Below are 13,151 nucleotides of genomic sequence, written 5' to 3'. Positions count from 1 at the left end.
TTAGTGCTTTAGTTCGAGGAAGAGATATGTGTTGTAGCCAGGGTTGTTAAAGTTCCAGGAATTTTAAATAAATTCAATTCCGATCCAGGAGAGAAAATCAGCAAGCGTAAATGGGTTCTGGACCGTAAATAACTTTTCCATCTGTAAAGTATTTCAATTCGGTCCAGGAACCCTCTTTCCGAATCAATTTAAATACGGTCCAGAAACCTATTTTCAAAGAAACAATACGCAACTTGAACCGAATTTAAATTGTGCGAGATAAAATGTTCCGGTCCTTCTGCGGAATCCAATAGAACCCATTATAATTTATTGGTTCCTGGACATTTAACAACCCTGGTTGTAGCTACCAACTCTGATCCAGTCCAGACTTTCGTGTAGGTGTTGCGTGTAAGAAAGTAACTTGTTTTCGTCTTACAGTTTTCTGTCAATATTTATTTGTTGTCCAAGGTCTTTGTTGTTGCCGTAAGTAATAATCTTGCTTCCTGTAACTGACAAGATTTTTCAACTGATGAAGTTCCTGTATTGTGTAACTAATGTTGAAATCTTCGTATGATTTCAATTGTTATTGTTTTTCGCCTCTCATGCCCGCAACTTTAGCAGACTGTGATAAAAAAATGCTCTGGTTTTAAGGTTCAATGACTTTATAATGCCATCAAGAACTATGATGAGCCCTTAGGTGTCCTATCGCTGTTTTTTTTTTTTCAAAAGCAGCGTTTTTTTTTAGCGTTGCTCTTGTCAAATTTGACCGGGAAAAAATTAACATATTACGAATCTTGGTTGATTTGGTGTTTTAGGTCTACTTTATCCATAGTAAGGCTAATCGGAACTGGACCTAAGTTTAAAGTGGGATCCGAACCACTATGAGCCTCCACTGGGTATCGAACCCGGGACCCCTTGATTACACGGCGAACGAAGCATATCTAGCACCAAGTGGGGGAGTTATCTACACATGTTACTATTTTATATAAAAATAAAACTGCTTCCGATCATTAGACTTGCCCACCATAATGAATGCTGACTAGATTATATTAACGGAAGGGGTATACATAGACGCCAAGGCTAAAGCTTGAGCCCTGGACCATAGGTGGTAAAATCGCAAGTCGACTGGTCAGAGAGGCGGTAGTTTTGAAGCTTATTGTCACCCGAAATTTCTTATTAAATTTTATTTGCAACTTAGTATTTCTTTTGTTTGAATTGTTGTTTTAAATCCACTTTATTCACAGATAGGCTAATCGGGACTGGACCTACAGTTTAAAGTGGGATCTGAACCTCTGTGCAATTTGCCGACCGGGTATCAATCCCGGGACTGCTTCATGGGGCCGTTTACCCACTGTACCCCCTCGAGAATTACGTCGATTTTTTTTAATCGACAGATTTGAATGTTTTACGTAATATAAAAGCGGTTTCAGCTTTAGGAAAGCACAAATAACTGGAGATATTGGATCCCAAAGAATGGCCCACGTAAGTTAAACCTGTAATTTCAGAGTATTTTCTCCGCTTTTTGTTAGTATAAACTGTTTGTATGCATACTAAAATGGCGAGGGAACACGTCGAAAATAACTATCAGTACAAAACTTGCAATCCTAACCTAACTACGTAAAATTATAGCTGCTGTTGTGGAAAGTCGTTTTGGGTGCTATATTCACTTGCGCGAAGCATTCGGGCTACGCGGTAAAGTAACACCCCAAGATAATAGACGTACTTTACTTCACAATAACACATTTCCGAGAGCTAAAATCAACTGAAAACGTTGATAAACAACAAAATCTTCATAAACCTTTCAAAATATTTCACTTTCTCCAGGGGGTACAGAGGGTCAAGGGTACCCTGCTGGATTACAAAGCGACGACGTTATTAGTACGTCTTTCGTATTTTTTCTTTTGTCACTTTTCAGCTTCTTTAGACTAATCGTGACGATGAGGATGAATGTTGATTAGACGAAATTTTGAAGGGAAACTCTCAAAGAAATGCTCGTGTCCAGGCAGAGGCTCGAACGGGGAACCTTCGATATTTATGACTTAGAGAAATAAATGTAGCAGGATTGCTCTTTGGTGTGTAATTGTACTATGGAAAAATTGAAATTACCTTACTTATTTATCTAAACCGCCCCAAGTGGTTGTCTCATGTATCACCACCAAAAGGTCCTGTCGAGTCCTGTCCTTGAATTGATTACATGTACATTACATTGATTACATCTTCGTGATTGGCTTAAAAGAGAAGGAAATGCATTGTTGAAAAGGAAGCTACGATATATCTCAACCAAATATAACATGTCATGGAAATGTGACCAGAGGCTGTGGATTCATAAAATTATATTACATTTCTGAAATCAGTTCAAGTCGAGATGAGATTAATATTTATTTGCTGTTAAATTATCAGTACGCACTATCGCAGTCACTTGTAAAATACTGAAAAAGATAATGCAGATTAGTTTGTCAGATTCAAATCGTATTCGGAAAGTAATGAGAACGTATGTTCGAATTGCGGTACGGACGTTTCTCCTTTCCAGTTAAATTTTGAGTGGAAAGGGATACTACTAGTGATAAACCTAGGCCCCTCCTTAGCCTTTGCCTAGCAGCTAAGGTTTCTCGTTGCAATTAGAGACCCTTTTTGGAGTTTATCCAGTATTTACCACCAGGGGATTTCATTTTATTATTTTTTTTTCCAGATTTTGTTACTCGAAAGGGCTGATCTTTATCCTCATAGTATTTGCATTTGTATTTTTGTTATTTAGCATCGCTTTTCTGCCCCCTTTGACTAATCGTGACACTGAGGAATGATTAGATGAAATTAGTGAATGGATATTCACAAAGAGCATCCATGCCCAGCCCGAGATTTGAACCTGGAACCTTTGGTGGCGACATCGTGCGTTCACAACTCTACACGTTTTGCCACCGAGGCAGAAGGACCTCATGTTTGACACTATCACCTTGTAATCAAGGGTCCCGCGTGAGGCCTATGTACAGTCACGGACGCTGCCGGCTTGTAATGAATACATTGACTTTCAATGAAATCGTTACAAGCCGGCAGTGTCCGTGACTGTACAGTAATTTTATCTTACGCAGAACTCCAGATTCAGTTCCATTTAGCCTACCAGAGCATAACGTAGACTTGAAGAATCTCAAAATAAATAAATAATAAATATATGTAGTTCGACATTAGTCTGAAAAGGAGTCAGAGGTTAGACTAATATTAGTCGAACGACTACGTTGACTAATATCAGTCGAAAAAGTTGAACTAATTTCTTGACTAACGACTAATTAGTCGATGGTGTTCATGGCTAGTAAGAATATGACGGCATGCAGCTGACAATTCATAATTACTGCATTTGGAAGTTAATGTAAACTGTTCTTAACCACGTTCATCAATGATTACATTAGTGTAACGTTTTCTAGGAGGGAGATGGTGGCAGAGTTCTAATGGCGCGCAAGAGATAATTTGGGTGTGAGAAAGAAGTATCATTGGATAAGGGTGGTGGTCTTTCAATTAAGAAGCTCGAGTTAAAATCTCTGTAGAATTCTCAACCCACGTAGTAATAATGTTTGCATTCCTAGTCTTTCACAGTTGGATACGAGCAGGTATGGCAACATGTTTGGTTCAGTGCTACTATTTGTCTTGTCCTTGTCCGCCTCCACGAGACCTGGAAATATATAGCAATCTGACTACTATTTTTATCTGACTCAGTTCGAATCCCGGCATGGATGTTCTTTGTAGACTCAGTTCGAATCCCGGCGTGGGTGTTCTTTGTAAGTGTCCCTTCATCAATTTCATTCTAATCTTCGCGATTAGCTAAAAGTGGAAGAAATGCGGAGTAAAATAAACCAAATCAAAAGCTTATCTAACTCTTAATTTCTGAACATTACGTGAACTATAGTGTAAACTTTTGTTCTTGGCTAGTATTGTGAACTAGTTCGATAGCCGGTAAAGACGCACAGTGCTTCTATCCCACTTTAAACTGTAGGTCCAGTCCCGATTATCCTTACTTTGCATAAAGTGCACTTAAAACACGAACCAAAAACTTTTCTAAAAATCTGAAAATAAAGCTCAAGATTGAAAGATTCATCTTCTGTTTAGCTATATCGTTTACATTGTTATCCACATGTTTGACGAACTTTGTGCTTTGATTCATTGACTCGCTTATTTACTAAACGTACCGACGAGACAAAAGAGCAAAGAAGGATCATGTAATCTCACCTGTAGCAACATTTTCACATGTCGGGAACATAACTTGTGAATCATGGACCTTACCTGTAAGCAATTCCAACATAGCCACTAGAAGATCAAAAGCAGCAGGACGCGGTGTCAGTCCGTACTCTAAAGACAATCAAAAACATTTTTTTTTTGTTTCATTGGTTAGATTCCCTTTCCATCTTTCTCTTTGCCCCTGTTTAAATTCTTTGGTTTTTGTCGACGGAAGTTACAATTGAGTTCGAGGCGAAAGAAAGTTCAGAAAGTTCACAGAGACTTTTCCTGATGCTGCACAGCTGAGATTCATGAGGACAGAGAACAGTGTTTTACCTTGCTCCTCCCTCCATTGTTTTGGCCTCGGATCTTATTCTTAGGTTGCGTTTAGTTCCGCTGGCGAGGTAAGTAACACTGCTGCGTTCGTGTGTAATTTGTTTGCTCAGATTCCAAGATGCAAGCCATCATCTAATTGAAAATTTTTGTTTTTTCAGTACCGAAATATATAGAGATAAGAATTATCCGATATCCAGATAAGATCTTATTCGAGTCTGACTTGCTATTGCAATAAATAATTTTCACATAAGAAACGAGTGTGCAATAACAGTGATCAGGTCTCCAAGCTTGACATGGCGCCTATAACCACTCATTGACAATTTGTGCATTTTTTTTATTTTGTATTTTTTTTAGAAATATTCAAATGTTTTTAAATAATCCACGGCTACCAACCGCATAGTTTTGAATATGTTAATTAACGAACGCAAATAGTGTGTCATTGCCACAATGTTGAATAGTGGTAGTTTAAAAAAAATGTGTGAGGAGCAATCAGACCGTGAGGTTGGAGGAATAATGGATTCTTATAGGTGTTGTAATCTGAAAACCTGAATATGTCATTCATACATCATTTATAACTTCTTGCGTAACACGGTTTTTGCATAGCTTATGTAAGGAACTCGGAGCATGAAACGGCTTACTTTTGTTTAACGTAATGCATTTCCAATGGGTTAGTAGAATATACCGGGTGATCCGTTTGGGTATGGATAAAATAAAATTGATGTGGATTTTTCTTGGTCAAATGTAATTACCTGAAATATTGTATACAAAAAACTGAAAGGTGGGAGTTTTTATTTTTATACACTACTAACAGTTTGGTACAGTTTTCAGTTTTCTACATGGCCTCCATTGCGAACTATGTACAACTCATAACGGTGATTCAATTCATTCCACGTCTGGTGTAACATCTCTGGGGAGGGGGGATTCTGTCGAAAGCCTGTGTGATTTTGAGTTTCAAGTCATCAATGTCTGTGGGTTACTGTGAATATACAGTGCCTTTAAGAAGACGGGGGGGGGGTTATATTTGGGGAGTTGGGAGGCCAAGCAATTGATCCCCCACGGCTACACCAACGACGATTGAAATGTTAGTCAAGAAAATCACGAATCAGTTCAAACTTCATTGTTGCCAACACACTACAGCAAAACTCCCATGTTTCACCAACGAAAACACCAACACGAAAATTTTCCTACTATCACATTTACGTTTCTATTAATGTTTTATTTTATCCATACCCAAATGGATAACCCTGTACTTCAGATGCTCCGTCAGATAAATGCACATATTTATTATTGACGATGGCATGAGGAAAAAATTAAGATAAGGAAGGACTTTGTAATACTGATTCGTTTTCTCATATTAATTTTTTCCCCTGGTATTCGCTGTTCCTTTATCACTGATTTTTTTTGTTTCGTTGTTTATATTTACATTTTGAAAAAAAAAAACTTATTAGTCTAAGAAAGTTAGCTGTGTTTATGCTAATGTTTGAATTCCTCGAGCTCTATACAGGGTGGCGAAAAAGTTCGGAGACTTTGTTTTGAGCAATTGTTCTCGTATTTACTTTTTCTTTAATGTTCGCTGTGTTGTTTTGAATTCCTAGTTTAATTTTACACTAGAAAGTGTTATCGTGTTCACTTCCTCACTGATGAAATGAAACAAAAAGGATTGCCTCTGTTGGTCGCTGAGGATGGTCATCAGAAAGTTCATTTTTCTCGTGAGAAAATTTTCACCGTTGAGAGTGTGCACACTGCACAACCGTCAATTACTGTAGAACGGACAGAAGAATTCCACTGCTGCAATGTTGTTGCTTGCCTTCATTTTCCGGCGTCGGTGATGGTTTGGTATGATATTTGTGTGACGGGAGAAACGTCCTTGAAGTTCTTGAAAAGTTTGTGATTTAGATTTATCTATCTATAGAGCAGTTTTATGCTGTTCAAATATTTTTAAAAAGTCTCCAAACATTTTCGCCACCCTGCATGTAACCTTCCGGATTAATTTCCATCAACTCGTTCTTGTGCAAGTATTTATTGTATTATTGACGATACAACAATTTTCCTCTTGACCTGGCATTTTGACCTGGAACGACTTCAAAAGATTAAAAAGAAAAAGGATGTTGTGAAGCTATCATTACAAAACAAAGTATATATTTGCCCCCTTAGTGACCAGAATTTCCTCGATTTAATAATAATTCTACTTCTACTAGTAGTTTCCCCACTTCGCCTAAAATATGGGATTTAAATGAGGTATTAGATGAAATGGGAAGTCAGGATTGAGGGATTCTGCTTTGATTAGACGTTGAGCTGGATCAGCCAAACTATTGGAATGCGTGACTCGTTAATGGTAATTTGTTGCGTAATTTAAATACACGATGTTGTTGTATATATTGTTCTTACTATATTTATTTCTCTTTCCAGAACATACGTGAGCAGATGGCAGTTAGCCTGGAGAAGATGAAAGAGATGGAAGACAAAGTGAAACAAATTCCCATATTACAGGTAAGAACGTTATTTTTATTTTAATAGTTTCTCATTCATGTATTTAATTTTAATTTTGAAGGCATAGCAGTTAAGATTGACATTCATTTAGATAAGAAAATAAATGAAAATTTCATTGAATAGTATTTTTGTGCTTTTACTTTTTCAAAACCTGCCCATGATTTCGCTTTCATCGTGGGTGAGACAGTTTGCGTGGTTCTCTCATGTTATCTTATATTGTTCTTGTAGAATAACACTGTTATATGCTGTACATGCAGATGGATGGAGGTGCAGCGGTCTTGGCTTATCATTGCGTGATATTTTGTGCTCCACGAATCTTCAGGTGATAGACCTGCGAGCATTTGATTATTTTTTGGTTCTTCTAAAAAGAGAGCGTGATACGGTAAATAGCGTGGAAAAATTCCATAACGGAATTCAGAGTTATCATAAGAGCATTATAAATTTATCTGTGGTGTGTTGCATGTAATACTTTTCTTTGGTCTTTGAAACAAGGCACGTATTCTATAATGCTTCACTGAATTAAAGCTAAAATGGAGTTCCGCAAGTTGTCAGTATACTAAGACATGGAATCAAATCGAAAAACGCCGGCCCCTGTGGCGGAGTGGTTAGCACATCGCTCTACAACGCCAGAGGTCCCGGGTTCGAATTCTGCCCGGGGTATGCATATGTGTGAGTGTCCATTCATCAATTTCATCATATCATCACTCATCCCCATCTTCGCAAATTAGCCAAAAGTGGCACAAAATAGCGATGTAAAATAAAGCAAATCAAATCGAAAAACATGCTTTGCAAGCAGTATTTTTTTCGAAAAGTCCTTACCCGATAACTGCGTTACCATAGAATTTACAGCAATATTAATGAAAAACTTGACTATTGTATTATGTTCGTCGTTTCTGTAGTTTTAGTCCACACAAATCAATTTGGGAGAATCCGTCTAGTTTCTTTGATTGAATGATTGTTTTAAATAATATGGATTTCCAGAAGCAACTCATTAAACTGCAAGAATAGCAAGTGAGACCGTTGTTGTTTTAATATAAAGTGATAATTCTTAAATTACGATTGATTGTTTTAGTTTATTTTACTTTTGTGCCTCTTGGCTAATTTGCGAAGATGGGGATGAGTGATGAAATTGATGAATGGACATTCGCAAACAACCAAGCCCGAGCGGGATTCGAACCCGGAAAATTAAATTACGAAAGTAACAATTTCCGATGACAAATCTTGGCAAAAAGCGAGTATAAGTAACATACTAATGAAACGTTCATTGCATTGTTTCCTATACTCTGAATTTTGACAATCTTCTGGCAAAATTTACGGTAAACTGTTTTTGAATTGTTTTACGTCGCTTTTTCACCTCTAGGTCAATCACGATGATAGTGAATGAATGCTGGCCTCCGTGGCGGAGTGGTTAGCACAGCGCGCTACGACGCAAGGGGTCCCGGGTTCGAATCTTGGCATGGGTGTTCTTTGTGAGTGTCTATTCATGAATGTCGTCATATCTCCACCCATTCTCATCGTCACGATTACCAAAAGTGGCAGAAAAGCGACGCTAAGTAACAAAATTCAAATCAAGATGACAACGAATCAAGAATTTCCAACCAAGAGCCTTTGTTAATTGCATTGTGGGACTTATCGATACGCAGTCGGAATAGCCGGCCCCCGTGGCGGAGTGGTTAGCATATCGTGATACGACGCCAGGTGTCCTGGGTTGGAATCCTGGCCTGGGCATGAATGTTTGCGAGTGTGCGTTCATTAATTTCTTCGTATCGTTGCTCATCCCCATCTTCGTAAATTAGCCAAAAGTGGCACAAAAAGCGAAGTAAAATAAATCAAATCAAAAGCAGTCTGAATAAATTTACCGTCAGTATGTTACCGCTTGTAAGTTTTTATTTATTTTTTGACAGACAAAGCAGGTAATGATAAAATTCTAGAGACAATACACGGTGCTGCGTTATGTTTCAGGATAAGGTGCAAGTCAGCGTCATTTACAATATTTCCCTACCAACTGCAGTTTTTTCGTGACTACAGGATCCTACCAATATCCGCGCAAAGTGATGCAGTGCTCATGTCTACGGTGTCTGTTCAGCATAATGCAGCTGGCATATATGCCTCTAGGCTAAAAACCATTCGTCCTCCCATGCCAGGAGGTTAGACATATTTTAAAACCGTTTTTAAGTCCAGATTTCGAAACTCATTCTAAACTTTTTTTGACGTGTCTGGAAAGGTGGAATTTGACGATAACTATAAGGTTTTAAAGCACGCTTTATTAGTCTTCGAAGAGAAACATCTGTTTCCCCGAAGGATTATGCTTAGATTGCCTTTGTTGTATCACTTACCGCGGTGTCGTTTGCCACCTGTACAGCTGAACGTATAAAGTGTATGTACCGGAAGCCTTCCAGGTGAAAATAAAGTTGAGACAATTATATATATATATATGCTTCAACGTCTGCAGTAGTAGTCTCGTAAAGCGAGTAGTAACCACAATAGGTGCCAGCTGCTCTTAAAACAAAAATATGAAATTAAAGTCGCAGCTTGAGCCTGAATTGCATTCGCGATTAGTTGTAACCAAAAGCGTTCCGAGAGAGAGATTTCTGGAGGTTGTAACAACCCGCCCGAAATATCCTTGAAGTAGTTGTTGTATAGTACTTATATCGATCGCATTGTTTAAATCGCAATGCATTCCTCAGCCACTCGGGGGAGGGGGGGGGGCACATATATTATATGAAATATTTCATGGCAAAGCGTTGTAGTCTTGATATGTCTAGAGTCACTTTATGTCAATACAGTGAGGTTTAATTGCATCATGAAGAGATAGGCTGGCCTTGTGTTTGATAGGCTGCGCTTCTAGTGTTTGGCGTACCGTCCAAGTACATCCTCAGCCTGGCGGTTACTTTATGGGGGTTAGATAGATGAAACAATGCATTTCATAGCAAAGGGGTTGTTGTCCTATACAAGTATATTGATCCTAAGTACATTTCTCTGAATTTGAAGGGGTCGTTTAGAAATAGGCCGGGCCTTTATATATATTTTTTTCTCAAATCTTTCCCGTTCGGGCTAAGACAATACTCATCTTGTCGCATTCTGTGTTGTTTTTGGAGGGGTAGATAATGGTTTTGGATCATAATATATGTTTCTTATCAATCCGACCTGCGTAGTAACGTATGATCTATAGATTGAAGTTTTCATTATGATTCCATAATTTTAAAATAGGCTTCTAATATATTTTCTTTACTATGTTACTCTGTCTTGGTTTGGCATCATTACCACCAATTCAATTCTGAAACCTGATCCTATACCTTCATGTATAAGGGTAGTATTCTATTATCAGATACTGCATTACCTTGTTCTATAAATATATGTCCATCTTGATGATAGTGCCAATCGAACAAAAGGCCATGGAATGAACTTTCCTAGAAAAGCACAGCTTTTGTAATATTAAGTTCCCTGGGTTGCAGTGAAGGGTGTGTTAGTTGGCGACTTGCAAGACATCTTGCAGACAAGCTTACTGATAAGAGTGACAGCTGACATGGCTTGAGGCGCGCCATTTTCAAAGGGATACCTGCCCCAAATGCTAGACTTGTTCTAGTTTAGACCAATAATATCTTGATAATCAGTAGAAATCCACCCTTGGAACAAAGAAGGCATGCATTTCTTGGAAACCTTAATCCATTCTTCCTCCAAGCACATTGATGGCTAATTGAAGGAAATTTCCATCTCCTTAGGGAAAGATCCACAAAATTTGAAAGGATGGGGAGATAGATATTTGCATTCTCAGAACTATGAAAAGTGAGCGGGTTAAACATGCATTAACACTCTAGAAGCGTTTGGTTCTTTCTAACCTTATCCTAAATGTCTTGTTTACTTTTAAAAGCTGGAGCTGAGGTAGACGCTGGTTTAAAAAATTATCTTAGTGGTGTCTAATATCATATAACTCGGAATAAATTTATATACTCGTAGTTATTTATTTGCCTCTTATTTTTTGTGACGGAGAGTAAGGCTCATGCCTTTTCTTACACTCAACCACATACCAAAAGTTTATAATATAATTTGATTCATATATAAACATTGAAAATGTTTCACATCAAACCAGCCGCAGTAAAAATATTTAATTCAAAGAAATACATAAGACATATATATATATATATATATATATATATATAGACACACACATGTACACACGCACATACATAGGTCTATATACATAATAGACCACAACAAATATTTATTAAACATGTAATAATTACTTGACAAACAAAAATCGAACCAGGAATAAGAGTATATAACATCACTCCATAAAACTTTCTCATGGGCCGGTGGAAGCACATAGTGGTTCGAATCCTACTTTAAACTGTAGTCCGGATTAGCCTTTATGTGCACAAAGTGGACTTACAAATAAACTCGTACTTCTGGGTTCAAATCCTGCTCATCGTTGGACCTAGAGAGAGATGGAAAATTAACCAAAACTGTTAAAGACCAATGTTATCATGTCTTTGCCATATTTATTGTCGTAACCATAACCTCAACAAATCACGAGTACTACTTTGTAATTGTGCTTTCTGCAGTTTAAGCAAAGTATATAATTAAAAACTTCAACCCATATTTTAATCTTAAGTACATGTAAGTATTTGAATACTATCATTACAGAATATTTGTATTTGCGTATTTTGTTATTCTAAGTCGCTTTTCTTCCACTTTTGGCTAATCACCATGACGAGTGTGGGTGTTTAAGATGAAATTGATGAAGGTGCACTCATTACCGGATAGTTCATCAGGCCATAATATTTATCATTGTACCCAATGGAGAAGGACTTCAATCGACACTGGTTACATATATTGCATTTCGTTTATTTGAAGTAACTTTTGTACTCTGTATGTTAATCGTGTCGATGAAGATGGACGATGGCTGCATGGAACTAGAACCCTCTCAAGATTGCGAGATCAACCCTTAACCCCTCTTCCACTAGAGCATATAGTAAATACGGTAAGATGACTTTACCAGTAGAATTGAAAGGTACAAATTGAAAGGTACAACTTGTTTTTGTTTATATACACCTATATTACTTTCGAACGGGATATCGCCAGTGTAGTCTTCAATCTATGGAGCCTTACAGCTTTTCTGATCAATTATGGCTGTTTCTCTTATGCAGTAAAGAAACTAGGAAGGAGGTTAATGTCTCGTCCTTTGCTTAATGCGCAAAAAGAATTTCTCAGTTCACATATTAAAGTAATGATTCGAACGAAACTCAGATTCTTGCCAATTGGCTGAACACCATAATGGGCTTCAGTGAAACTGAACGAACGTCGGATGTAACGGTCCTTTGGTATATTGACTGTAGAACTTTCTACGAAGCCAAGCCACCCATTATTTGCGAAATGTTGTTCTCTGTAATAGTTGTCGAGTCAGGCCTTGTAACCAATAAGTGTTTTCATTCTGAGACAAGAGTTCCATAATTCGCATAACATTAAGCTGAACATCAATTTAGGAAATGTGCAAGATATAAAATAGCGGCGCTATCAAAACGTAAGTGGGGACAGAGGAGAAGTATTGATATTTTGGGAGGGGAGATGGGGCAATCCATGAATATCACATGTAACATACGAATTTGACTACTTTTTTTTCTTGTATGCAAACTTGAACAGAGAGTGAGTGGTCTGAATGATTGCTTTTCGCCACTTCTTGTGTGAACTATGAAAAACGAAGCGTATTTTTCATGTAAAATTCAGCATTACCTTTGTCTTTCCTGTCAACAAACGCAAGCAATACTAAAGAGCGCGCAGCAACCAAGAAATATTAGATTCGTCGTTGTCTGTACATTATAGGCAAAGTGGCATACTATGGAATAGACCAGTATTGTTTGTTCGTTTAAGACCACTTTATGTTCAGATAGGCTGGACCTACAGTTTAAAATGGTATATCTACAACTAAGTTTCCCCACAGTGAACCGAGGCTCGATAGCCTTTGATTATATTGATTGAATTGGGTTACTTTACGTCGTTTTTCTACCACTTTTGACTAATTGCGAAGATGAGGATGAGTGATAAGATGAAAGTGATGAAGGGGCACTCGCAATGATCATATCATCACTCATCCTCATCTTCGTAATTAGTCAGTGACAGAAAAGCGAAACCTGGAACCTCCTGGC

At 37.8% G+C, this 13,151-nt stretch overlaps 1 protein-coding gene across 1 annotated transcript in view; it reads left to right on the top strand.

Moving 5' to 3' along the window:
• Kank (KN motif and ankyrin repeat domain-containing protein 2 kank) overlaps nucleotides 1-13,151 on the top strand; it is a 207,442-nt gene that overhangs the window by 139,994 nt on the left and 54,297 nt on the right. Inside the window, exon 6 of the mRNA XM_083117142.1 lies at nucleotides 6,928-7,008. Within this exon, the coding sequence (XP_082973268.1) occupies nucleotides 6,928-7,008 (81 nt within the window). The remainder of the gene's footprint in view (nucleotides 1-6,927; nucleotides 7,009-13,151) is intronic.

The sequence above is a fragment of the Lepisma saccharinum genome, chromosome 2 (assembly GCF_977018435.1).
Source record: "Lepisma saccharinum chromosome 2, izLepSacc3.1, whole genome shotgun sequence".
NCBI lineage: Eukaryota > Metazoa > Arthropoda > Insecta > Zygentoma > Lepismatidae > Lepisma > Lepisma saccharinum.
The sequence above is the reverse complement of the archived record's forward strand: the minus strand, read 5'-3'. Positions and strand labels throughout refer to the sequence as shown.